Genomic DNA, 25,547 nt, shown 5'->3' with positions numbered 1-25,547 from the left:
GATATTTGAGTGAGCAGGGGCCAGGAGAGGCCCATGTTGAGCCCAGGAGAAAGCTGAAATGTCCCCTTTGATTGTAAACAAAAAAGCTCCAATGCAGTACTTTACTTTTCTTCAAACTCTCTTAAACCTGGAAAATGCTCTTAGTCAGGATCAGTAGCTCTGTCCTGGCTGCATGGCAATTAGAATTTAGGAATAATCATACTTTTAACTAGTGCTAAAACGTGTCTAACTCAGTCATCTACATCTATCTAACCATGGTATGGGAAGTTCACTCTCTAGCTAGACTAAAGAGATCCTCCTCCTTCAGCCTCTGAGTACTGGGATTACAGGCATGTGTTTCCATGCCCATTTTCCCTGTTTTGTAACTTCCGTCATCCTTCTGGACTCTTGGGGATGACGTGTGAGATAGTGGTAATGTACATCATTCACAAGCCCATTCCAGAATACTGCTATCACTGCTGTGTCCCCAAACAACCATGTGCCAAGTGGTAGTAGCTCCAAAGTTTTTAAGTGGTTCCAATGTGTTCTTTTAACTTTGAGATGCACTTAGAAAAACAGCCTTTTCCCTCTGATGCTCTTTCCTTGCTCAGCCCTGAGGTAAGTAGCCCACAATGATAAGATATAGGTCCTGATCACCACTGACATTGTACAGCTCTAAATTCAAAGGTGGGAAAATAAGTTTCCTCCTCCCTAGAGACAGACAAGGAGAAGACAGGTGAAGAACTCAGCCAAGATTTATGTAATACAGCACTATTTGCTAAACATTAGCTTATTATCAGTAAATTCATAACCCTCCCCTTCCTTATCCACCACTCCCCTAAGAAATGTTACTCTTAGGGAAATAAGGATGCCTGAAGCCTGGGGGCCCTTCCTCCCTGGGCCACCTCCCATAAATGCTTTGCAGAGCTAAAGTTATCAGCAAGGGTCTCTTGTTCTCCTGTCTCCCTAGGAATCAGTCTTTTCCTATCTGTGAATAAGAACTTATTGATCACTTTAGTTGCTAAGAAAAACTCTCTAGTGATTAGATTAATAATGTCCATTTTTGGAGTGTGATGCCCCTTTATTAAACCATACAAAACAATTTCAAGATTTTAACACTGGGGGGCTGGGGATTTAGCTCAGCGGCATAAGCGCCTGCCTTGCAAGCAGGCGAGTTCAATCCCCAGTACCGATAAAAAGGAAAAAGACAAAAAAAAAAAATTTTAACACTGAATTTAGGGACAAATTCTTATAGTGGTAATGTTCCTCACAGAGAACTATGCTTCTATTTCTGTGTAAGTCATGAATATTTTTTCAATACCTCAGCTTCTGAAAAAGTAAATGAGAAATAACTAAAGGTGTTTTGGGGCTTCCTACTTAAGAAGGTGGGGTTACACTTCTAACTTATCCCACTTATTGCTATGTATTTACATAATTTTTCTGGGTTTAGTATGCCTCGTTGCACTGAACATTCCTTAAGGCAAGGACCACATGTGCATTGCTACCTGATCACTCCCAGCCCCAACGTTCAGCCTGGAACACAGGCACTCAGTAACTACTTGTTAGTGGATGGACAAAATGATAGGCATATTTATGAATAAATAAGACGGGGAAAATCAAGGGCCTTGTGTGACATGCTAAGAACATCTAAGACATCTTGAGATGATGTGTTGAGAATAAGTGACAGGACCTGATTTGCATTTCAGAGAGTGTTCTGGCTGATTGGTGGATAAGGAATTAGTGAGGGTTATGTCTTGAAGCAGGGAGATCCTTTGGAGGAATGCTGTAATAATCCATGTGAGACAACAGTAAGGCCCTTAATTAAGGCAGTAACAACAGACTTGTCTATTTTAAACTGACAGACAGGTCTAGGTCATTTGAGATTTGTGTATATTTTCTAGCTTCATTTCTTGATAGGTTTTAGAGGAAAGTTGGCCATAAATTACCTGAATGGGGGGGCTTGATAAAGTATCTTTTTCAGTTTTGACTATGTAAGTCCTGGTGCCCACAACAATGTTCTTTCTAAATAAGCAAAGTTTTGTACTTTTTAAAAATCAGATTAAAAAAATATATTTAAGAGATTTCCTTTCTCCCTGTTTCAACTTTTGCAACCTCTAAGCACCACCACTGATTCTTAGTCCCTCGCCTACACATAAGAAATAATATTAGTGTGGAATAAGTCTAGTGATGGTGATAAAAAAGGGGAAGACCTGGCTGATTATTTAGAAAACAGGAGCTGAGAGGAGGTATCTTAAGAGGAAATGTTTCTGACTGTGATGGATAACCAATTCTCCTACCCTACCTCACCCCCCTCACCCCCCAAAAAACCTGAAAAAAGAACATATAGAATAAGACAAAGATGAGTTCAAGTTTGGATAAGTTGGTCAGGGCTAGAAAGATAAGGTAGACAATTATGAGTTCAAGCTCTTGGAGAGGAACAAAACCACAATAAAATCATATTTAATTAGTTAAGTGGCAAGTATTACATACTTTCCCAGAAATTTCTATATTAATCTACAAGTACCTATTTGCTAGTTAACATTTTCATTAGCCTCACTTCACAAAAGAGAAAGATGAACTTCTATGAAGTAGTTTGCTCAAGGTATCCAAGTCACACAGTGGTAAGCTGAGCCAGGTTGCAAACCAAGCCAAGTCTGGCTGACAGTAGATCTATATTTGAAAGAATGCCATCAATGAGTATTTGGGGGATAATTAAAACCTTAGGAGTAAAACAGCTCTCCACAAAGCCTATACAGCATTAAGTGAAATGAGAACAGAACCACAGGGGAAAATACCATGTGGGAAGATCAGGGGCTATCAGTAAAAGGCAACACAGGGTCTTATGGTACTTAATGCCTAGCCATTCTCTGTTAAAAGTAGGGAAGGTGGCCTTGAAAAGCCAAGGCTAATAAAACAAGAAAAAGGGTGAACACCTGGAGACAGAGTGCACACAAGTTGGCTGCATATTGAGAGTGCCATGTTACCCTTTGAGTCCTGACTTCCCTTATCTTCCGCACTCCCAATCTTGTAGGGAAGTGTCTGTCAAATAAAAGAGGATTAGCCAGGCTTATTAGAATCCTGAGAAATAGAAGTTAAGATTACACAGAATGAAAACTGAACTGAAAAGGAACAATTCTTCAAATGGAAAGGAGTGCAAGAGGCAGGCAACAAGGGTTAAGTAGTACAAAGAGTGAAGAAAAGGATGAAACATAGGACCTACATTACCAAACATCTGGTTAACCCTGGCTGTTTTGGCAAAACTAAGCATTCTCTTATGTTCTCAAGAGCCTCCCAATTTGGATGACAAATTACATGGTCACTAATCTGCTTTCAAGAGCAGTTAAATTAAAGCTAGTCTAAGAACTTATAACAGGGGCTGGGGATTTAGCTCAGCGGCATAAGCGCCTGCCTTGCAAGCAGGCAGTCGTGAGTTCCATCCCCGGTACCGATAAAAAGGAAAAAGGAAAAAGGAAAAAAAAAAAAAAAAAAAAGAACTGATAACAATTTCTCCTTTTTAAGACAAAGGCTTTCTCCCATATAGGTAACTGGAAGGGCTGACCTTAACAAATGCTACAATAACAAGCCAGTGGAGCCATGGGCTATTTTAAGTCAATCCATGTGCATACAAGTCTCAGCCTATCTTAAACAATACTTTCTTTCCAAACTTCGTCTGTTCTCTCACACAATACTTAGTACTGACCCATCTATTCTAAACCATCGAAATGAGAATGAGTCACTTTCATGTAATATGCTTAGCAACTCCAAAAAGGATATCCTGCCACCACCACCAAATGAGGAACCATCAATAAAGCAAATTGGTATATAGTAGTGAGCTGGAGCAACACAACCTCTAGCAGCTGTAGCCTCTTGTGTACTAGACTTGCTCAGCATCTGATTGGACTCTTTGGTCTACTTTGATTTAGGTAAATGTGTTTGTGATGGGGATGACCAAGACTTTTGCCATTTTTTTTGTGGTATTTCAAGAAGAGTTTGGAGGTACCTCTGAGCAAATTGGTTGGATTGGATCCATCATGTCATCGCTTCGTTTTTCTGCAGGTAAAAGTTGGCAATAAACTTGCTGTCCATGGAGAAGGTCCACAAAGGACACTGTTAATAGGTTTATTTCTGAATATGCACTAACATATAATGACAAGAAAGTAAGGAATTACAATGCTCATCTTCTGTTTGACTTGGTATCTAAATTGGGAAAATAAGGATTCAAGGGAAGCTTAGGTACTTAGCTAATTTCATGATTCAAATTTTCTTTTTTTTAAAGCAGCATCTAAGTATTCAAGCTGACCTTGAATTTAAGGTGACCCACCTCAGCTTTGAACTCTTGAGTGTTGGGTTTACACGTGTGCACCATCCCCAGCTCATAGTTTACTTGTCTGGTAATGCCTTACTACAAGTCCAACAAGCCAGACCATCTACCTGGAAGTCAGACCACTGAAAGTTCTAATCATTGAATCACATTCAAAACAGAACAAAACCAATTTTCCTTCTACTAGTTTTAGTTGACACTATGGTATGGTAGTGATTAGTAATCTGACTTTGTACTAATCAAAAGCACTAGTACAATCTCATTTTTTAGTTTCTATATTTTCAGTATTTCCCTCCAAACCATCTTATGACCTTTTGATGTTTTTAACTCTCTAAAAAAGCAAAATATTGTGTCCAATAACAAGAAACCCAGTAAAAACACGTTTTTGAAAGATACACATACACAGTGAAGTCCTCTTATTTTCCTTTAGTCATTTATTTAAATCACACATCAGAGATTAAAGGATGCCAAAGGACACCTACCTTGCAGCTGCCTTTCTTTCTTCTCCCTCAGGTCCCCTGGCTGCTGTTATTTGTGAAATGCTTGGAGAGAAAGCTACCTCCATTCTTGGGACATTACTTGTTGCAGGGGGCTATCTGATCAGCAGCTGGGCCACAAGCATTCCCTTTCTTTGTGTGACTATGGGACTTTTACCTGGTAAGTACTTTATAAATAGAGTATGAAAGATGAAACAGAACTTTCAACTGCCTGTGGGTCCAAAAGGCCTAGTTATCTCAGATACAGAGTATCTCATCTGTTACCAAACCATTTAATGTAAAAATAATCCAAAACTATTGTTTTTCTTTTAGGTTTGGGTTCTGCGTTCTTATACCAAGTAGCTGCTGTGGTAACTACCAAATACTTCAAAAAACGATTGGCTCTTGCAACTGCTATTGCCCGTACTGGGATGGGACTGACATTTCTATTGGCCCCATTTACAAAATTCCTGATAGATGTTTATGACTGGACAGGTGAGTTCATCTAAATTTGTAAACTACCAGCTCTTCAAGACTTAACATGCAGCTCTCCCTTATTGACTAGAAATGAAGATTTTCAGAGCAATCAGTTTCAAAAGATATTGCAATGGCAAAATAAAAACTTAAAAGGTATTGTGTTAGGAAATGAGCATGCTATCTAAATATGTTCCTTTTCCTTGGAAATTACATCACAAGAGAAATCCTGAAGGACATACAGGATTTACCAGTTCACACTAGGAACTCAAGAGTTCATCAGAGTGAGATGGAGACCACTGTGTTTATATAAACATCCTTGCTGTGGTGTTAACCCCTGGAGAAAGAAGCCTCTCCTCCTTCTCACCGAGAAATTCACTTTTAATGTTTTCTGGTTTTTATTCAGACAGGGTCTCGCTATGTAGTTCAGAACTATGTAACTCAGGTTGGCCTCAAACTTGTAGGCATCTTCCTGCCTCATCCTGCCAAGAGCATGGATTACATTTCTGGCTCACTGTTCATGTTTTTTAAAAATTATCTGCATTTTAAAAAACCCTTCTCCCACCAAAAAAAAGATGAAATCACCAAAAAAACTTAGGTAGAAAGGGTTCTATTAATATCAATTATGAATTTTCACAAGTCACTCATGCCATAATCTTTGTATCTGAAAACAAGTTTACATAATCTTCAAATTAATGAAAACCACACATATGTAAATATATGTATGTGTAGTCATATGCATATTGTTTGTATTGAGACTCAAATTCAAGACCTTGCCCTTGCAAGGCAGGCGATATGCCACTGAGCTATATTCCCAGTCATATGCCTATTTCTATCCACAGCATTTTTTTTCTTTTTTGTATTGAGGATCAAACTCACAACTTCATGTTTGCCATGCAGGTGCTTGTGCCACTGAGCTAAACCCCTGGTCCTCCCAAATATTCTTTCCCAAGTAAATCTATCCAGTAGTCTCAAGCTGAATGGGACCAACAAACTACAATGGAACCTAACATTCATTTTTTTATAAGCACCATAAACAAGTAACAGCTTTGGTAAGCTTTGGTAAGATGTACTGAAATTAAGCAACTCAACAGCAAGACTAGCATCTATATTCCTTCAAAGAAAAAGTTTTAAATGTCATAGTATGAAACTGTTCCTTTTTCTAAGGTTGTTTCTAAATAATTCGAGTCATTAAACTATATATAAACCTAAACCGTCACTTTGGAATATTTAAAGTTCTTGTTTAAAAACTATCCACTCCTCAAGAAATATCTATTGTATTTGTTTCATTCAGCAAAAATAAACACCTCTCCTTCTCTCTCATCTATTGGCATAGCTTTGTGGTTTTCTGTCTTCAAAGGACATGAATATAGCAGTGACAAGACTTAAATGTTTTTACTTTAAATGGGAGGCAAAATAGTGTTTTCAAGAATTATTGCTACATGTAACGCGGTCTCTTCTAAGACTATGAGGGCAAGGTATTATGAATGGAAAGGTTCTTTATAATTTCCTAATTTCTCTCCTATTTAGGTGCCCTTATACTATTTGGAGCTATTGCATTGAATTTGGTGCCTTCCAGTATGCTCTTAAGACCTATCCATGTCAAAAATGAGAACAATTTTGATATTAAAGTTAGCAGTTTGTCTGCAAGTGGCCCAGAGGCACTGTGTGGGACAGAAACATCATCCTGTAATGAGACACAAGAGTTTTTCATCAAGGATGGTATTATGCAGAAAGCTGGACAACCTGATAAAACTTTTACAGTTTCACAAAATCAAAGTGAAGAGTTCAACAATGGGCCTCACAGGAACAGACTGTTATTGAGTAATGAAGAAAATTGTAAGCAAAAGGCTATTTCATGGAGCTGCAAACAAAAACTCTTTGACCTTTCTCTCTTAAGGAATCCTTTCTTCTGGATATTTACCTGGTCTTTTCTCCTAAGTCAGTTGGCGTATTTCATTCCTACTTTTCACCTCGTTGCCAGAGCCAAAACACTGCGTATTGACATCATGGATGCCTCCTACCTTGTTTCTGTGGCTGGTAAGAAACCTACAACATCCTACCTAGAAGGAAATGAATTTAATTTTATAAAAGTTTACTAAATGTTAAGTTGAAAAGCAGCAACAAGAATTGAGGGAGGGAGGGCTGGTGAGTCTGTGCTTGGTAAGTGTGAGGTTGTTAGATCCTTAATACCGAAGGGGGTTGGGGAGTGAGGTAAAGTTGTGGGAAGGGGAAAAAAAAGTTGTGGGAAGGCTAGGGAAAGCAACATTTTGGGACACTAGATGGAGCACCAGGGCTCTGCACAGATCTGCCATTATACTTTGCACACCAATTCCACTAGAGAAGGGATCCTCAACGAAGCACTCATTGTCATGCACTCAACACAGTAGACATCAGTATTGTTGATACTGAATTTTAAAAAGCTGGTACTCAGTGGCAGCAGCTACTCAAAAAATAAAAAGTCCCAGCTGGACAGTGTAGTACAAAAGTTGAAAGGATTAGTACTTGGAGCTTGTCTTCCCAGATTCAGGTTGCTATTTTTCCTAGCTATGTGAACTTGGGAAAGTCTTTTGCTTTCACTGTGCCTCAATGTCCTCATCTGTGATATACATATAACAGTACCTATCCTTGTAAGGGTCAGGATGAAAACTATAATACATGTAGTTTAGAGTAGTATTTGTAGTTAAGTATATTTCCCCTTGAAATAACAGTAAAACAAGTATGACTCAAGGCTAATCATATTAGCTAGTATTTAAAATAACTCAAAATGTGAATTAAAAATGAAAGCCATTTTAGTTGAATATATTCATAAAAATGCTTAAATACTTTATCAAGAAGTTCAAGATTCTTTCAGATGACAAAACAGGAATAAAAGAGCCTCAGAGGCTGAGGTAAGAGAACTGCTGTGAGTTCAAGACCAGCCCAAATTACACAGGGAGACTGTCCCCACCCCCAAAAGAATGAAAAAGAAACAAGATGAAACGGGCTTGTTCTAATTATCCAGAAATTCTCAAGAGTTCAACAGTAATTTTCCCCTTAATATTTCTTGGAGAAAAGTTAATTTACCAAGTCTTTACCAAATTGAATGCAACATTCCAATTAAGAAGATGCTCTATTGTGAGTAAATAAACCTTTCTCCCTTTAACAACAAAAAGATCCTCTAGTTCAGTCAAATAATGGTATGTATCTTAAGGGAAAAATACGTGCCCAAGTACTATTTTTTCAATGCATTATGTGAATCAATTTAGAACAGACTATATAATGGGGCCAAAAAATCCATACATTCCTAATATACTGTATATCCTAGAAAATAACTGTGAAAGTAAAAATGATAGTATCCTTTTTCCATTTCTTCTTTTAATGACACAGTTTATGTTTGAACTCCAGGAAGAATATGAAGTACAAAACTGGAGCTCATGCTATTCCTGGTGAAAATGTCTCCATGTTTAACTGCTATGTCAGGTTATAACAGGATAATGGGTTAACAAGGCTCTTATCGTGAAACCTAAAAAAAGGAAAAATAATAATGTGGTTCTTAACTTTCATTCATTGTACCATAGCTCCAATGTTTCAGTATGATCTCCTATGTCTAGACTTCCTGTTTTCAAATTAACCATAATGACCTTTGGAGGCCTTAATTCCCAGCGTCATAAGCAGTTAATAGTTCCACTTGGGCATGGTGGGGCATACCTCTGATCCCACTACTCTGCAGGCTGAAGCAGTAGGACTGCCAAGAGTTTCAGGCCAGCTTGGACTACACAGTGAGTTCATAGTCAGCCTGAACTATAGTGAGACCCTGTCTCAAACAGCAAAACAAAAAGAATTCCAATTCTTTTTTAAGATTTTTATTATTCTCCAATCTTCCAGCATTTGACTTCCTGAGAACAATGTCTCCAAGAGTCTACTAGTCCTTTAGAAATCTATCTGAAAGTATAAAGGTCAGCAAGGCCTCCTAAGCCTAGGGGACCCTGTAATCAGGAATTCTCTGTGGAGTGTTAGTTATTAGCTTTCCAAACACTCTCTCACTCTCTCTCTCTCTGAGTGGATTGTTTCTCACTTAATTCTGGAGAAGCCTTGCCTTTTTGGTTACTTTACTGAATGTACTACAGTAAGTAAATGCTGAGTGCTATTTTAGTACACAAATGAAAACATTTTTTTCCCCCTCTCATATCTTCACCTCAGAATGAAGTCATATTACTTGGGGAAAGATGTCTATGAAGTCTCACTTTTTAAAAGAGGTTAGGAAAATGGAATCAGGATTTCCTGAAATTTTTTCTATATTATTTCAGGTATCGTTGAGACAGTCAGTCAGCTTATTTCTGGATGGGTTGCTGATCAAAACTGGATCAGGAAGCATCAGTACCACAAGTCTTACCTCATCTTCTGTGGCATCACTAACTTGCTTGCTCCCTTAGCTACTACATTTTCACTACTTATGACCTATACCATCTTCTTTGCTGTTTTTGCTGGTGGTTACCTGGCATTGATACTTCCTGTACTGGTAAGTAGACATTCATTAATACTGTTAAACCATTTACTGTTAGTAACCATCTCCCCAAAAGAGAATACTTACTTTATATTACTTTTAAAATTTTACAAAAATATACCAAAGGTCTCAGAAATCCTATAGCTAGTTGTAATCTATCCAATTATTCATCTTACCTTAAGGAGAAGGATGAGAGAGCCAGCCACATGGCACAGAAAGGAATTAAATTCTAACAGGGATCAGCAGGATTCCATTTTGCCTATCAGTTCCCTAAAACATTAAGCTTATGCTCACTCTCTCCAGAACTCTTTGGCTCCAAGACCCAATTTTGAAAAAAACAGTAAACCAGTATAGCTTCTTTATTGTTGAGGTTATTAACAGTAGGCCTATGTACTTTAATAGGGACATTAGTGTTTGTTTTTAATCTCTTCATTTTTATCCTCAGTTAACCTAAAATAAATTGAAATATTTATGAAAACACTTCTGTGTTCTTGGACTCCCTTGGGCTTGCAGAACTAGGAACTCAATGTGTTAGAACAAAATCCCTTGGACATTTCTAGCCTGTTACTGACCAGGACACTACCGAACACTTAGGCAAAACCAGCTTCCTAAAGCCAAAATCAACTTTATGCTATATGAGTTCTTACAAACGCATGGTAGGTAATTGACCACAGGTAGATGCAGGAGAATCACTGTCCACTCAGATTGAGAATGTAAAATAATATTTCCTAATTGAGAAAATCAGTGAAATTCAGGGTGGGGGAACATTCCTAAACCACATAAAAAGGTTTTTTAAACTAAAACCAAAAACCAGTGTTCTTCTACCACTAATATACCTGAAAACACTGCCTTGCGCAGCCAAGTTATTGTTCCCTATTTGACCTCTGCTGTTTCATAACTCTGGGAGCAAAGGGGCATCCAAATTCTCTCTGAAGTCAGGTGGTCAGTTTGAGATGATGTAACAGTATTTGTTCCTTTATAGTCATAGACATTTATAGAACTTCAGTCTTAAAATGGCTAACATTGAATTTAAATCCCTACAGGTAGATCTGTCTAAGAATTGTGGAGTACACAGGTTTTTGGGACTTGCTGGTTTCTTTGCTGGGATGGCTGTGCTTTCTGGACCTCCTATAGCAGGTAACAACTGAGCCACACTCTGAGCAAATTTCAATAGTAATAAAACTGACCCAGGGTTAACAGTAACGTATTTCTAGCTTTCCTGTGTGCTCTTCTTTATCATCAATACAGGAAAATCTATAGTTTAATTCAAAAGATGTACCCTAAGAAGATTCCTACTTTCTCTAGGGAATCTGACAGGACCAAAAACATATCTACTTATTTGGGGAGATAATCCAGTTTCATCAGTCTCAAAGGACCATATGATGCTTAAAAAAAAGAACCACCACTAGTGTATTTTATCTAAATATGAGTCACTTTTACTGAGCTTCAAGGCCACCAGCCTGATACTTTTGTTCTCTGATGTGCCAGAGCCTGTCCAGGGCTATCCAGGATCTTTTCTTTTCAGAGTGAGGGGGAACCTTCATATTCTAACTATACCAAGCGTGGACCACTTGGCCTAAAGGGAGAATCTCTATGGAGAAGTTATGTATGTATGTATGTATGTACAGTAACTCTTCGTGGAATTCTGATTATTTAACCTGAAGACTGAAGTACAGTTTTAGATTTGTCTTTTACCTAACTGATTATTTTGTGCTTGCTATACATTGAGTCTTAAGACTACTAAAAACCTGACTACTCATCTAGATATTTCAGGCTTAGATGTTAGTTTCTTATGAACCAAAGGTTTTCAATATATTTGAATGTACAAATTATTACAACATTTGTAATCATTCACAAAAAGGACTTTAGCCTACAATTCACTTTTGCTGTTTTCAGCTCTGGCATGAGATACAAAAGGGATCTGATCTTGCCCCACTATCATTTTTTAAAAAGTAAATTTCATCATGATGTTAAATTTATACCTTTTAAGATTTAGAAAAGACAAATATTGAAAAGAATATAAACTTAGGATACAAAGATGTATTACCAGGAGAAAAATATTCACTAGGATTTGAGATTCAGTTAAAATATATTCTAGGGAGAAAATTACACAAATACACAACTGACTACCTTATGGGCATCTGTGTGAACACACCCTTCCCCATGTTGTCTCTCAGCTTACTCTTTGCACCTATACAACAGGCTAGCATTTTAAAAATCAAGTCCAAAATTGTTGTTTAGTGATTGGTAAAGGGAAGATACATACCAGAATTGCCTTTAAGCGTTGTCTGGGATCTCTCAGTCAGTAAGATACCAAAAACAACTCAAATAGTTATGCAATATGTACATATGTTTTTTTCAATCTTAATCTTTTTTTTTTTTTTTTTTTTTGGTTGATGCTACGGAAACTTAACTGGTTGTCCCAGTGGTGCCTTGGAACTGTGAATACCCATTAAGTCAAAAGTACAGTGACATAACAAATACTAAGGCACAAAACATCTTATTCAAAAGCAAGTAACAAAATTACAGAATGTCTAGTGTCATATATGCTGTTGCACACATGTAAAAATGTTAAAAGAGTTCATTATATCAGGCGATAAGTCAAGTTTTGGGAGGATGGCTAACTGAAAAGAAATAGCTAGAGGTGTATATGTGGATCTTAAAACCAATTTGTTGGGCCATAATCTTTTTTTATTTTTTTTTTAATGGATGGACTACAACAAAGATTAGAAAACACAACAGTATATATATTTAAAAAAGAAAGCCACAGTAGTATATCACTTTATTATGCAACTTTTATTTCATGCATATACATACCTATGTAATATAAAACATTTTCTGTCAGGAAAAATGTTTCTAAGTCTTTCATTATCTAAAGTCTAGAAAACAGTTCATGATTAATATTTATATCTACTCTTTCTGAAAATCACAAGTTCTAAAAGTTCTGAAGGTTTATCTATAGATTTCCTAGTCTGGGTGTTGCTCATAGTATCTCAAACAAGATTCAAATAATACATAATTCAGTTGCATTTCCCTCTTTATTCTGGAATCTCTCACTATAAAGTTAAGTCACTAAGCATCTTGTTGAAGAGAAAAATTTTAGAGTCCACCCTTACAAGTCATTTTACTGTGAAAAAAAGAGGACTTTGCAAATGATATATTTATAAATTTTTTTAGGTTTGTCTCCAAATTCTGACTCTAGCAACAACTATCAAAAAAACATTAAAAATGTTGATTTACATACATATTAACTCATTTCTCAAGAGATGTGGGCAGTTATATATTGTATTTACCTGTTAAATCAAAGGCCTACTGGTGATAAAACATTGAATTTCCAACTCAACTTAGTTCTTCAAAACTGTATGAGATTTTACTTACCTATTTGTTATTACCAATTTGCAAACGTTGAAATTCCTATAAAAGATTACAGCCATTTTAAATTAGAAATCTGATAAACAGTAAATCCTCATTCAAAACACTAGTTAAGAATGATAACACTGATTACATGAATAGTATTTTTCTCCTTCCTGTATGGGGAAAAAAAAAGAAATTAGTTCTATATAACATTGTTTTAAGAATTCAAGAAAAAAGCATAGAAATCACAGCTCCCCCAAACTGCAGCACAGACTGAGCTCAGAGTGCTCATACTTAGCTATATCCCCAGTCTTTTTTTTTTTTTTTGTAGTTTGAGACAGGGTGTCACTAAGTTGCTAAATTAGTGAATTTAGGCTGAATTTATGATCCCGCTGCCTCAGCCTCCAAGTCCTAGAATTGCAGGTAGGTAGCAACAGGAGTAACCTTTTTTGTTTCTTTTTTTTTTCAGTCCTCTTGTGATCCCCCTGCCTTAGCCGTCTGGGTACTTATTTTTATTTTTAAAAACTACAAAAACAGAATATATAAGCAAAAAAAAAAAAAAAATACACTTTTCTTAATTATGAATATGACAAAAAAACACAGTAAAACAAAATTTGTTAATCACATCTTTGATGAAACTGACAGGGATTAAACAGATGAAAGTAAGAATTCACCCTCCCTACGCATACTTCTCTATTACATATCACCCTTGCCCACTCCAACCCATACTCACTCTTAGACCTTTCTAGTGTTTAGTAACAAATTCAATTTTAGCTAGTGCTATGGCCAGATTTAGACTAGGTCAGTTTCAGGGCTATTCAGAATCTCTGACAAAACATGGTTGGTAGGTCTGTGTCTAGGAAAAATGCCATTGCCCATCCAAACTGAACTGCTGTTGTTTTCCTGTAGAAAACATTCAAAACTATACACTAATGTCAGGTGTGATGGATGGCACATGCCTATAATTACAGCACTCAAGAGGCTGAGGCAGGAGGATCACTGCAAGTTTGAGGCCAGCTGGACTACGAAATGAGTTCAAGGCCAACCTGAATTGCATTAAGACCCTGTCTCAAAAAGAAAAACAAAACAAAAAAGTCGATACACTAAGATGCAAGCCTTGCAAAACTGTGGGAGAATAAAGTAAACCTGTAGAAAGTTTATTAAGACTGTAGTGCCTTGAGATAGTTCAGCCAATAATTATTCATTAATCCTCTAATTGTACAAAGCAGCATGCCATGGTCTACAGTCAGAGCTTCAGTCTCTGGTCACAGCAGAAACAAAATGGTATCTACCAAAAAATATTATAGTGCCTTGAATAGAAAAGCAAGCATGTAATCATTTTTTTTATTGGTACCAGGGATCAAACTCACGACCGTGTGCTTGCAAGGCATGCACTTGTGCCACTGAGCTAAATCTCCAGTCCAGCAAGAATGTAACCATACTTTCTAACACACAAATGAGATGTAAGCTACTTCTATGAAATCCTCATCAGGTATCCAAGATAGCCAACATCTTACCTCAAATGTCAAGCCTCAGTTTCACTTAAAAATAAAACCAACGGCCATATTATCTGCCTATAAAATAAAGTTAAATGTATTTTCCCTTCCCTATTCAAAACTAACATGTATATATTACATATACACATACACACTGTCATACACGTATTTAAATCAATCACAAATCTTTGAAACCTTAAGTAATTATTTCCACAGTTCATTCAGTAATTACCAAAGCACTCTACAAGATGTTACATGAAACAGAAAAGAAAAAAAAGTTACTCTCTCGAAATTCATCCAGGGCTCTCTGAGTTGTGGCACTGTCAGTCTGACAAACACACTGACTGGGACAAAAGTCTAAAATTTCAAAACTAATAACTATTGGAATCAGCATTCTTTTATTAACTGAAAACTTCATTAAGCAATAACACAATAATGTGTTTATCCATTTCCTTACCTTTAATTGAAGACACTGGGAGCTGTAAGATGACAAAAACAACCTTAAAATATATACAAGTTTTAATCAAACAATTATTTCATAAAAGTGATTTTTCCCCCCACAACAAACTCTAGAAGAACTACTCCTAAACTTGAATATATTTCAGTGGCTGCACTCCAGAATAAAGTTAACTACCTCTTAACTAAGTATGTATCTTTCATGCTGTTACTTGCCAATCTCATATCTCATCAGGCATGACATGCAGTAAAACTGGTCATTTTGCACCATTTTTTCCTAGGAAAAAACAATGGATAAAAAAACTTCATCTATCTAAGCTTGTCTGAGTCCCTTTAACAGAGATAAGCTATCATTTCATGAAATAATGTTAGTCTGTATCTCTACTCCATCTCCATTTCAAATACAATCTGTTCCTTGCTCTACAATTTACCAAACATAACCACTACAATTTTATCATATTAGCTTATCAATTAAGAATTTCTGTATAGCCTAAAATTTTATTTGAAGAAACAAAACTCAACCTTAATACATATGTGCACGCGCACGCACACACACACATTTTGGAGTGGGGTGGGAATGGAAGACAGGTGAGAAGGCACAGAAAGTTCTTTGTCCTCCATAAATTCTGAACAGTATGATACATAGTGAAGAGACAAAAGAAAATATTTCAACCATTTAACATCTGGTGATTCTTCCCATAAACAAAGACACACAGAATTCCACTAACTATGGCTCACAATTCCTAGGATTGATGAAATCCACAAAAGCATCAAAAATAATTCAAAATATATCCCTGTTGTGGTTTAAAAGGGATGTGAGAGTTGGCCCTTCTTAAATATAACACGCTTCATAAATGCAGGAGTTTCCAAATGCTAATATAAAGACTATAGTCCTTTCAGTAAAACTTAGTCACAACCAATGCTTCAAGCACTCCCAGAAAATCTTGCTACACATATCTACTGTGGGCCTTTAGTGAGTACCTGTCTTAAAAGACCTTGAGGTTTAAATTTGCTCAACCATGTTTCCCAAGATTGTTCCTATCATGGTATATTTAGAAAATATTTGTACAACACATCCAAAGTAAAAGGACAAAGTTTTTAGCCAACAAGTGGTTTTAGTGACTCTGGGACAAAAGATCATTGTCCTAGCACATGCTGAAAGTTTGCCACTATGCTAGAGCCCAACAGCTAGAAGTTCTCACTTAAACTAGCCAGTCACAGAATTCTCAACCATTTACTTGAATTATCAAGGACCTTGGGAGTTTAAAGACCTTATAAATATATTTCAAATTTTAAAAAGATGACAGTAAACATACAATAGTAAACCTAATAAAAAGAATTCATAGTTCAGCTCATAACCACGTTCTTACTTGGTGGTAAAAATATTTATTAAACAAGATGTTAAATTCCTTTTTATATATGTATGGCTTAATTCAATAAGATAACGTAGAATGATTTTTAAATAATGACATTTTTAAAAATGAATTTATAATCTTATATTTCCTATCAAATTTATAAACTTTTTTGTTGGTTTTAAGAAATCTGGTTTGTGAAACTGTTTAAAGAAACTCAACCCAGCTGGGCATGGTAGCACATGCCTGTAAGGCTAGCATGTGGAAGGCGGAGGGAAGAGGATCACAAGTTCAAGCATATGTCTCAAAAACATCAAAAACAAAAAAGGAGCTCAACTTAATCCTGTTGTAAATGATCACATGAAACGCTGTTAGACATTCTTGCCCAAAACAAGGGTGACGACCATACATATGAAGAAATAATTTGGACTAATATGCATCTCAGACGAATCTGATGCTGTAATATCTAGAGACACTGGAAATGCTTAGAGGCCTTTACTTTAATCTGCACCTCTTCAAAATGCTGTCTTCATATAGTAATACTTAGCATGGAGTAAACACTCACGTGCATATTATCCTAAACTGTGGCTGGTATATTCTCTGACATTTGTGATACTTCTCCTGAACTACACAGGAATCCAGTCGGAATGTCCATATATGTGTATAATTCTATTTAAAACTGTAGGATAGAGTTTCTAATTTCTTTTTAAAATATTTCCTTAGAAACATTCAACTGCAAAGGGTTGAAAATCTACACATATGTAGCCTTTTTAGACTGATACAAAAAAGTAGTACAAAGATATAATCAAATCAGAATAAACACCATGTTTTACTTTTGGGGCCAATGAAGACTAGTCCAACTTAATACAGCAGATAATTAAAGACCAGTGAAGCTCAAATCATTTAAATCTAAGCTTGATTAGTACAGCTAATACAACTTTAGTAACTCATTCAAAATGGTTGAGATAAAAGTTTTCTATGGTATATATTGGGGTAGTCTCAAAATATTTGCATATATATGATATCTTGGGGATGGGAGAGACCTAAGTCTAAACATGAAGTTTATTTACATTTCATGCATACCTTCTATATAGCTTGAAGATAATTTTGTATAATATTTTAAATAATCTTGTGCATGAAATAGAAGTTTCATAGTGTGGAATTTTCCACTCATGTCATCATGTGAGTGCTCAAAAAATTTCAGATTTTGGGTTAAGGATGCTCAACCTATACTTCCATAAGATTATCTATAACAACATTCATTCTGCATTCTGCATTTCATCTCATATTTGTTATTGTAAAACTACCCAATAGCACATTATTTTCCTACCCAATAACAAATGGACCTTAATTAGAAGCTTAAAAATTCTAATGCCTCAGAGCTGGAGATTTAACTCAGTTGTGTAAGCACCTGCTTGGCAAATTTAAAATCATGAGTTTGATCCCTGGTACAAAAAAAAAAAAAAAGAAAAAAAAAGCCAAAAAAATTCCGTGATACAATTATCAAGTATGAATGGGAGAAACAAGATTTAAAACCAATTGTTTCAATTATATATGAAAAGTGAAAATAGCTATAAAATACACTGATTCCCCATCCTAAAAGAATATGCATTAAACATGTATTTTTGTTTTGAGACAAGTTCTCTAAATAGTCTAGTTCAAGTGTCCTTGAACTCTAAATCCTCCTACTCCAGCCTCCCAAGTGCTAGGATTACAGGCATGGGAGCATGAGACGCCCAGATAAGCTGGGAGCATGATGCCCAGCTTAAATTTAATGTTTCAAAATCTACATTCTCTTTTTAAGATTGTGTGTGAGACTGGTCATTCGAGAGATAGAAATTAAAACGACACTTGAGATTTCACCTCACCCTAGAAAGAATAGCTAGTATCAAGAAATCAACCAATAACAAATGCTGAGGGGATGTGGGGGAAAAGGAACCCTCCTCCACTGTTAGTAGGAATGCAGATTGGTGCAACTACTGTGGAAATCAGTGTGGAGATTCCTCAAAAAACTAGGATTGGAGGTCCCATTCAACCCAGCTATTCAGGTATTTTCCCAAAAGAATTAAAAACATTATAGCACTGTGCACCCATGTTTACAGCAACACAATTTATAATAGCTAGATCTTGGAAACAACCTAAATGCCCATCGACTGAGGAATGGATAAAAAAGATGTGGTATTTTTTATACAATGGAGTACTACCCAGCCATAAAGAATGATAAACTGGACACTTATAAGTAAATGGATGCACTTTGAGAACATATTCATTAGTGAATAAGTAAGACACACATGTAAACATATTGTTTCATTAGTGTGACAACCTGAAAGAAAAACATGTACCTTTGTACATATATGTATTTAAAAAATGAGTTAAGATAGTTATACTACTGATTTCTCTGAGTTGGCTAAAGAGAAAGATTTGTACTGGTATTGTTCAGGCAATTCAATGCAGATGTCTTATGCTCAGGTGAATGATTTATGGATAACAGTGCACAATGTATGTATTACTGTTGCCTCCTGATTGATGTGCTCTGAAATTTTTGTAGTTTTTTTCTTTTTCTTTCTTTTTATCTATGTATAAAATAGATTTGAAAAAAATAGGATTGTGTGTGTATGTCTGTGTGTGTGTGTGTCTGTGTGACGAAAGAATTATAAGAAGTTTCTCTTCAGCTATTTTCAGGTTTGTCTTCCTGACATTTCTCATATCCCTACCTTAAAATTCACAGTAAATCTATTGTGTTCATGGGACTTAGACAAAATTGCACCCTCTCTCACTCACCTTTCTTGAAATTGCTGGGAAAGTTCAGACTGATTCCATTTTTTAGAGAGTAACAGGTCAAACACAATCAACATAATAAAACCCTTATGCTAATTGGTTTCACTCCACTCTCTTGCTTCTTTCCAAAAAACATTTAATGCACAAACAGAAATCAATAAGCAAAAAGCAACTTAGTTCAGTTTAAGAGGCTATAAAGCATTCCATTCATTTATTACATTAAGAACAGGAAACATAAAGCAATTTAAGTGAAACAATAGAAAGAGGCTGGGAATGTAGCTCAGTGGTAGAAATATGTGCTTCATATGTGTCAGGCTTTGTATTCTATCCTCAACAAATACACATGTACAGCAACAACAACAAAACACCCCAAACCACAAACAAACATTTTTAAAAGTTCAATGTCTGCACCAGGACCAAGCAAGAGAACAAAGAAGCCACACCAAAAAGGGATGGCAGGAGGAAACAAGTTGTGTATCTAATGAGTCACTATGATCTAAGGAAAAAGAAAAGGAAAATAAAAAGGCATAAAGTAAGTACCACAAAGGCAGGTAATTCCTTCTGTTCATAGGTATATCCTCAGAAGCTAGAAATGTGCTGGCCTACAACACTAATTTCTCCCCCCCAGTACTGGGGGTTGAACCCAGGGCCTTATACTTAACAACATATAATATCCATGTAGCTCAGTGCAAAGGTCCTAGACGAAATCTCTACTATGTATGTATGGAGGGTTCACGTTAAGTTCTACTTGTACCATTAGCCAAAAGATTTTGAGGTTTCTTTAACTCCTCCTTTAAAAAGCACTTAGCTGGAAATGTAGCTCAGTGATACAATACTTGCTTATCATTGGAGAGACCCTATGTTCAATCTTCAGTACTGCCAAAAAAAGTGCTGAGATTTCAGGAAGAACTTATTTAACCCACTTCATCAAATCATCTCTTCTCATATGATCTCATGACCTCTAAGCATTCTCTTCAAGGCACTCCACATATATGTACTTTATATGGTTAATACCTACCTCCCTGTTAAACTAAGCTCCGTAAGGCAAGGATCATGCCTGTTTTGGCTCAATACTATCCTAACAAAGCACATTGCCAGGGACATAGTAAGTACTTGAATTTTGCTTAGTAAAGGAAAAAGGGTAATTTGACCTCTTATTTTTTTCCTTCAGGCAAGAGTAGTAAAATTCAGTGTTATTTTCTTTGTAAGAATTGTAGTTTTCTAGTAAGATTCATCATTAAATGAAAAAGTATGTGTCCCTAATTTCCTCTAACATCCATTACAAGATGAAATGAATTCTGAGTCCACAATAATTTTTACAACTGTTTTAGATGAAACTAATTTTGTCAAGACAAAGGCATGTAAAAAGTCTAAGTTTCTAATGAGTCATAATACACATTAATAAGTACAGGAGACCCCTTCCTTTAAGATAGAGCTAATGGTTGAAAATTACTAATGGGAAGATTTGCTTCACTAATAGAAATCCTTCCTCTCTTCCAGGTTGGTTATATGATTATACAGAGACATACACTGGTTCTTTCTACTTCTCTGGAACATGCTATCTCCTTTCTTCGCTTTCCTTTTTCTTTGTACCACTGGTTGAGAGATGGCAAAGAGAAGTTTCCAGAAGGAAAGAGGACTACAATCAAGTGAAAGTTTAACAAAAGAACATCTAAATTATTAAGTTTTCAGAAACAGAAGATTAGAAGATTCCTTGTTTATAAAATGAGAAGGTAAACCAGATAGTTTTTATGTTTTTCCTTGTTTTAGCATTCTGAGGAATATCCATCCTACAGTAATGGCAAATTAATTAAAACAACTACCTTCGATATTAAATAAAAAGCAAAGTATACTATAATAAATTAGTCCAAACTGAATTGTGCCTGGGTAATTCAATCACTAAATTGAAGAATTTTTTTTAACTTACAGAAATATTAAATAAAGCCATTGACTGATTTGAATTTTGGAATCTGAATGAATACTCTAACTTTGCTTAGTGACTGGAATGCTATACACCTCCCCAAAAGTTCATCTTTGTTTACTGATAAAAACTAATTTTTTATTGCCTTGTTTCTAAAGTTCTATGATAAACATGTATTGCTATGAAACAAAATATAAAAATTATTTCTTTAAAAAACCCACAAAACCTTTAACATCTTAATGGCACTCCTAAATAATTTTGCTATTGATCTATCTAAATAAGATTACCTTTTCACTACATTTGAGTATCAAAAATATTTATATTAAATATCTAGAAGTTTCTTAAGAACAATAAGTTTCATACATAAGTTGAATAAGTGGTTCTAATGGGAAATATATTTAAATTAAAAGATGTTTATATATAACTGTGATATTACTTAGAATATGCAAGTAAATGTGAATAAACAGCCCTTTATTATTTGGGTGATCCTTATGAAGAAAGAAAAAAAGTTTCTCCAACATCAACCTGTCTTAAAGCCTCCTTCAGAATGCTTCTTAAATTATTATCATATTATTCCATCCTTCCATTGCTTTCGGCCTTTTAAATCCACTGATTCCCTGTTAAGAAAAATCCTAAACTGAAAGCTTCAGTTTAGCTCAAAGTTTCCATACCTTTCCTTCTAGCAGTGTATACCTTTGTCTAAGCTTTGCCACCTGCTGCAATCCCACTAAACTGTCTTTTTCTATCAGAGACACTCTCACTTGATCATTTATAATTTGACTCAAAAAGTTCACTCCTTTGGCAAACCTTCCCCAGGATCTAGAATCCCATCTAACCCATCTAACTTTTAACCCATCTAACTTTTACAGAGGACTCTAATTGATCTCACATGTCGACCTTGTTCTTTACCTTGTCCTTGTCTATAATCTTGTTAGGTGACATTTTATTCATTTTTGTATTTCCCATGCTTTGAAACCAAACTAAGCTGGGTTGAAAATCTATTATCTCAAAACAGTAGGTAGTCTTATTTAAGTGTAAATGTCTAATATGTTTTTCATATTTTACTTGAAAGAAAATATGAATGAAAAACAAAAATACTATCCCTCATACAAACAGCAAAAGTAGCTGATTAGTGATAAATCTTAGCTCTGCCACTCATTATCATTTGACCTTATAAAAGCTACTCAGCTTCTTGGATTCCCAATTTCCTCCTCCTCTAGGATATTATTACCAAACAACTCCACAGATGTACTGTAAGGATTACACAAAAATATGTTTTTGGTTTGTTTGTTTTGTGGTACCAAGGATCGAACTCATGACCTCACACTTGCCAGACACGTGCTTATGCTGCTGAGCTAAATCCTCGGCCCCAACAAAAATATGTTTGTATCAAGCAAAATATCCTACATGCAGAGTAGAGCATCTACTGCTTTTTCTTTCTTCTGTTTTCTATGTCAAAAAGGAAAATAAAACAATGTTTTACTAATACTCTCCTCAATTTCTCCTTGCCTTAGATATAACATTAATCTTCAAAATAAACATCAGAAAGATACTATGATGTTCATTTTACAAGTAGATAAAGTCAAAAAAATACTCAGTAAATGGTGTCACAATTCAAATACAGATTAACATGTAACTCTGAACTTCCCCTCCATTACACTGGCTTCTTAGCAGTAACAATGAATTAAGAAACTAATTTAAAGCAATTATAATAAATTTGTAACTCAAATTTGCCTATAATTTTAATTTCTAGATTGCAATAAAAAGAATACTACAAAGTACCTAACTACCAACTCCTCTATAAAAACCACAGATCATATCTGCTATGGTACAACAATGTTCTTGCTAAATAATCAGTTTTCTTAGGTCTTCTAATACTCATTGAACCTGATCAAACACTTGTAATTTTTTAATAAATAGTTGGAATGTTTATAAATTATAAGCTTCAAAATTAAAAAAAATTATCTAATAAAGCTATGACAATTTGAACATAAATGTCAATCTATTTTCTTGTAAGATACTTTTGTGTGTGTGTGTGTGTGTGTGTGTGTGTGTGTGTGTTTACCCAGAATCAAACTTTCAGCTTCACACTTGCCAGACAGGTGCTGTGCTACTCAGGTATATCCCTGGCCAGTTACTTTTTGATTATATTTAAAATTGGTTACAATATCATTTCTTGCTGCTCTGAGAAAATGCCACACTATCATAAACTTTTCTATATATGGTGAAAATGAATTCTCATTAAAATTCTCCTTTATAATACTTTCAAATTTTTAAAGTTCTTTCCCATCTATAACCTCATTTACGATGTCAATTCTGTGAAGAAGTTTGGACAAGTATCATGATTACTATTTTATACATAAGGAACAAAAACAACTTAATATCAAGTTATTTGCCTATGGTTACAAAGCTCTTATCAAAGCCAATTCTAAAACCTAATTAATGAGTTGGGGGTATAGCTTAAGCTCTTTGTTCTAATCCCCAGCACACCAAAAAAAAAAAAAAAAACCCACAAAAAATTAAATCTAATTATTGATGCTGATTACATCATGCTCCCTGGCTTTTCTTCTATTATGATGCTCTTACTATAAATTTATTTAAAGCAACAATTAGACTTACATAGACTGAAATAATTTGTAACATTTTTCAAATGTTCTAGATACATAAATATATGTGATATGTAGCAAAAAATAAGCTGCTGAGTAAATAAAACTTACCTAAACTATAAAATCACCCTATTTATCATCTATAATCTTAACATATACATAAATGAAAACTAGAGTGCTTAGAATCAGCTTCTAAAATCAGTATAAAATTCTTTTATTTTATTTCAATGAGCAATAAATTGGCATTACCCAGGATCACTGGAACAAATTAGACAAGTCATTACTTTTTGTTTTGTTTTGTTTTGTTTTTGTCTTTTTCGTTTTTTTATCGGTACCACGGATCGAACTCACGACTGCCTGTTTGCAAGGCAGGCGCTTATGCCGCTGAGCTAAATCCCCAGCCCCTAATTTCTTAAAAAGGACCTAATCCCTAGTATTTTCCAACAGAATCTAATACATCGTGAAATCTCCTTTAATTTAAAATGATCAATAACAACCTTTTCAAGGATGCAGAAAATAACTAATAGGATGACCAACTACCTGGTTCTGGCCAGTAATAAAGAAATTCCTGAGATCCAGGACTTTGGGTTTTAAAACCAGAACAGGTTATTTACTCTTCACGAGCAGAGAACCTGTTTGGATACTTAATAGCAGAAAGCACAAAAGAAAAACAAACAAAAAGCCTCACGAATTTTGATTCTTTTACTTCATGAAAGCTCTGGCTAGCATAATAGAAACTAATGAGGAAGGCACAGGATACTTTTAATGAGAATCTATTTTATGAACTAAGGCTTATGAAATAAAATTTTAAAAAATGAGTTCACTTTTTCCACTGACAAACTTCCAACTTTTACTTCTTATGCTACTTTGCAAGTCAGATTGGAGAGGACACAAAGCCAAGATGTCCCACTGTTTGCTATGTGTCAATCAACTAATGTTCTTTTAGGAGGGAAAAGAGAATTTTAGCCTTTTAAGTCAGGACCAAGATAAAAGTGGCTTTTAAAGAGCAAGAACTAGAATGTCTGTCTTCTCACATCTCAAAGCCAGTAAGAGTTGCTGACATATACCACCTGTAAACCAGTTTGCTTACTACAAAATAATTTCAAGCCTAAATGCTACTACAGTACAGCTCTCTGAAGTCATAGCAAGAGGAAGACTCACCAATTGGCCAGTGTCTTAGGTTCTACAAATAATGATGTCTGGCTGGATAACAAAAAATGTAAGTACCCCAACAGCCGAACTCATCCTGATTGGCTAAGAAAAAGGCGAGCCTAAAAAACTGAGCAGTAGTACAGTACCTGTTTCATAATGGAAACAAGAATCACTGCTACAAAGGAACTTATAACCCACTCAGACTTTTAAAATGTCCTCTGCATACATTTTATATTCTAATTTTCACTTACCAAAAATGTACAGTAGAAAAGATCTAGATAAAAATCAATTTCATGACCCCCAAATTAAAAATAACTGAAAGTGAGAATTATATTGAGTTAATTTGAAGTCAGAGTCACAAGAAAAATAAATCCATATTTAAACCCTATTATATTTAATGACTTGATGTCAGTTTCCACTCGAGTGATAATCAGTTCATATTTGAGTTCTAGCTCACTGATGTATATCCATATGTGGAAACTAACACCATGCCACTGTTAATAAGATATGGGTTTAGAAATATGGAATTAAAAGAAACTTACCCTTTCCCTTTGTGCAGCTCTGACCTCCAACCCAGTTTCTATAGAAATAGGAGAACAAATGCCAGTAGACTGCCAATTAGAACTCATCTTTTAGTTGCTGCATAATAAAGCCAGATCCCAAAGTCGGCTATAGGTTTTTGATTGTCAGTAGTTC

General features: G+C 35.4%; 2 protein-coding genes across 3 annotated transcripts in view; one reads left to right on the top strand and one right to left on the bottom strand.

Annotated features, from left to right (window-relative positions):
* Positions 1 to 21,049, top strand: part of Slc16a4 (solute carrier family 16 member 4) — a 25,957-nt gene extending 4,908 nt beyond the window's left edge. The window contains exons 3-10 of one of the 2 annotated variants that reach the window (XR_010049536.1): positions 3,903 to 4,035; positions 4,814 to 4,957; positions 5,110 to 5,271; positions 6,781 to 7,290; positions 9,540 to 9,751; positions 10,780 to 10,873; positions 19,587 to 19,704; positions 20,673 to 20,842. Coding sequence is in view for 1 of the 2 variants with exons in the window: in XM_003478994.5 (XP_003479042.1) it covers positions 3,903 to 4,035; positions 4,814 to 4,957; positions 5,110 to 5,271; positions 6,781 to 7,290; positions 9,540 to 9,751; positions 10,780 to 10,873; positions 20,673 to 20,833 (1,416 nt within the window). In the remaining variant the exon portion in view is untranslated. Of the gene's footprint in view, positions 1 to 3,902; positions 4,036 to 4,813; positions 4,958 to 5,109; positions 5,272 to 6,780; positions 7,291 to 9,539; positions 9,752 to 10,779; positions 10,874 to 19,586; positions 19,705 to 20,672 lie in introns of both variants that reach the window. The other variant, XM_003478994.5, reaches the window with a different exon arrangement.
* The window catches only part of Rbm15 (RNA binding motif protein 15), a 46,998-nt gene that overhangs the window by 5,237 nt on the left and 16,214 nt on the right, over positions 1 to 25,547 (bottom strand). Inside the window, exon 3 of the transcript XR_010049535.1 lies at positions 1 to 25,547. This exon is cut by the window's left edge and continues 5,237 nt beyond it. The gene's annotated coding sequence lies outside the window, so the exon portion shown is untranslated.

This window comes from Cavia porcellus, unplaced genomic scaffold (assembly GCF_034190915.1).
Source record: "Cavia porcellus strain 051 isolate PalLab524CR breed Dunkin Hartley unplaced genomic scaffold, mCavPor4.1 scaffold_1, whole genome shotgun sequence".
NCBI lineage: Eukaryota > Metazoa > Chordata > Mammalia > Rodentia > Caviidae > Cavia > Cavia porcellus.
The sequence above is the reverse complement of the archived record's forward strand: the minus strand, read 5'-3'. Positions and strand labels throughout refer to the sequence as shown.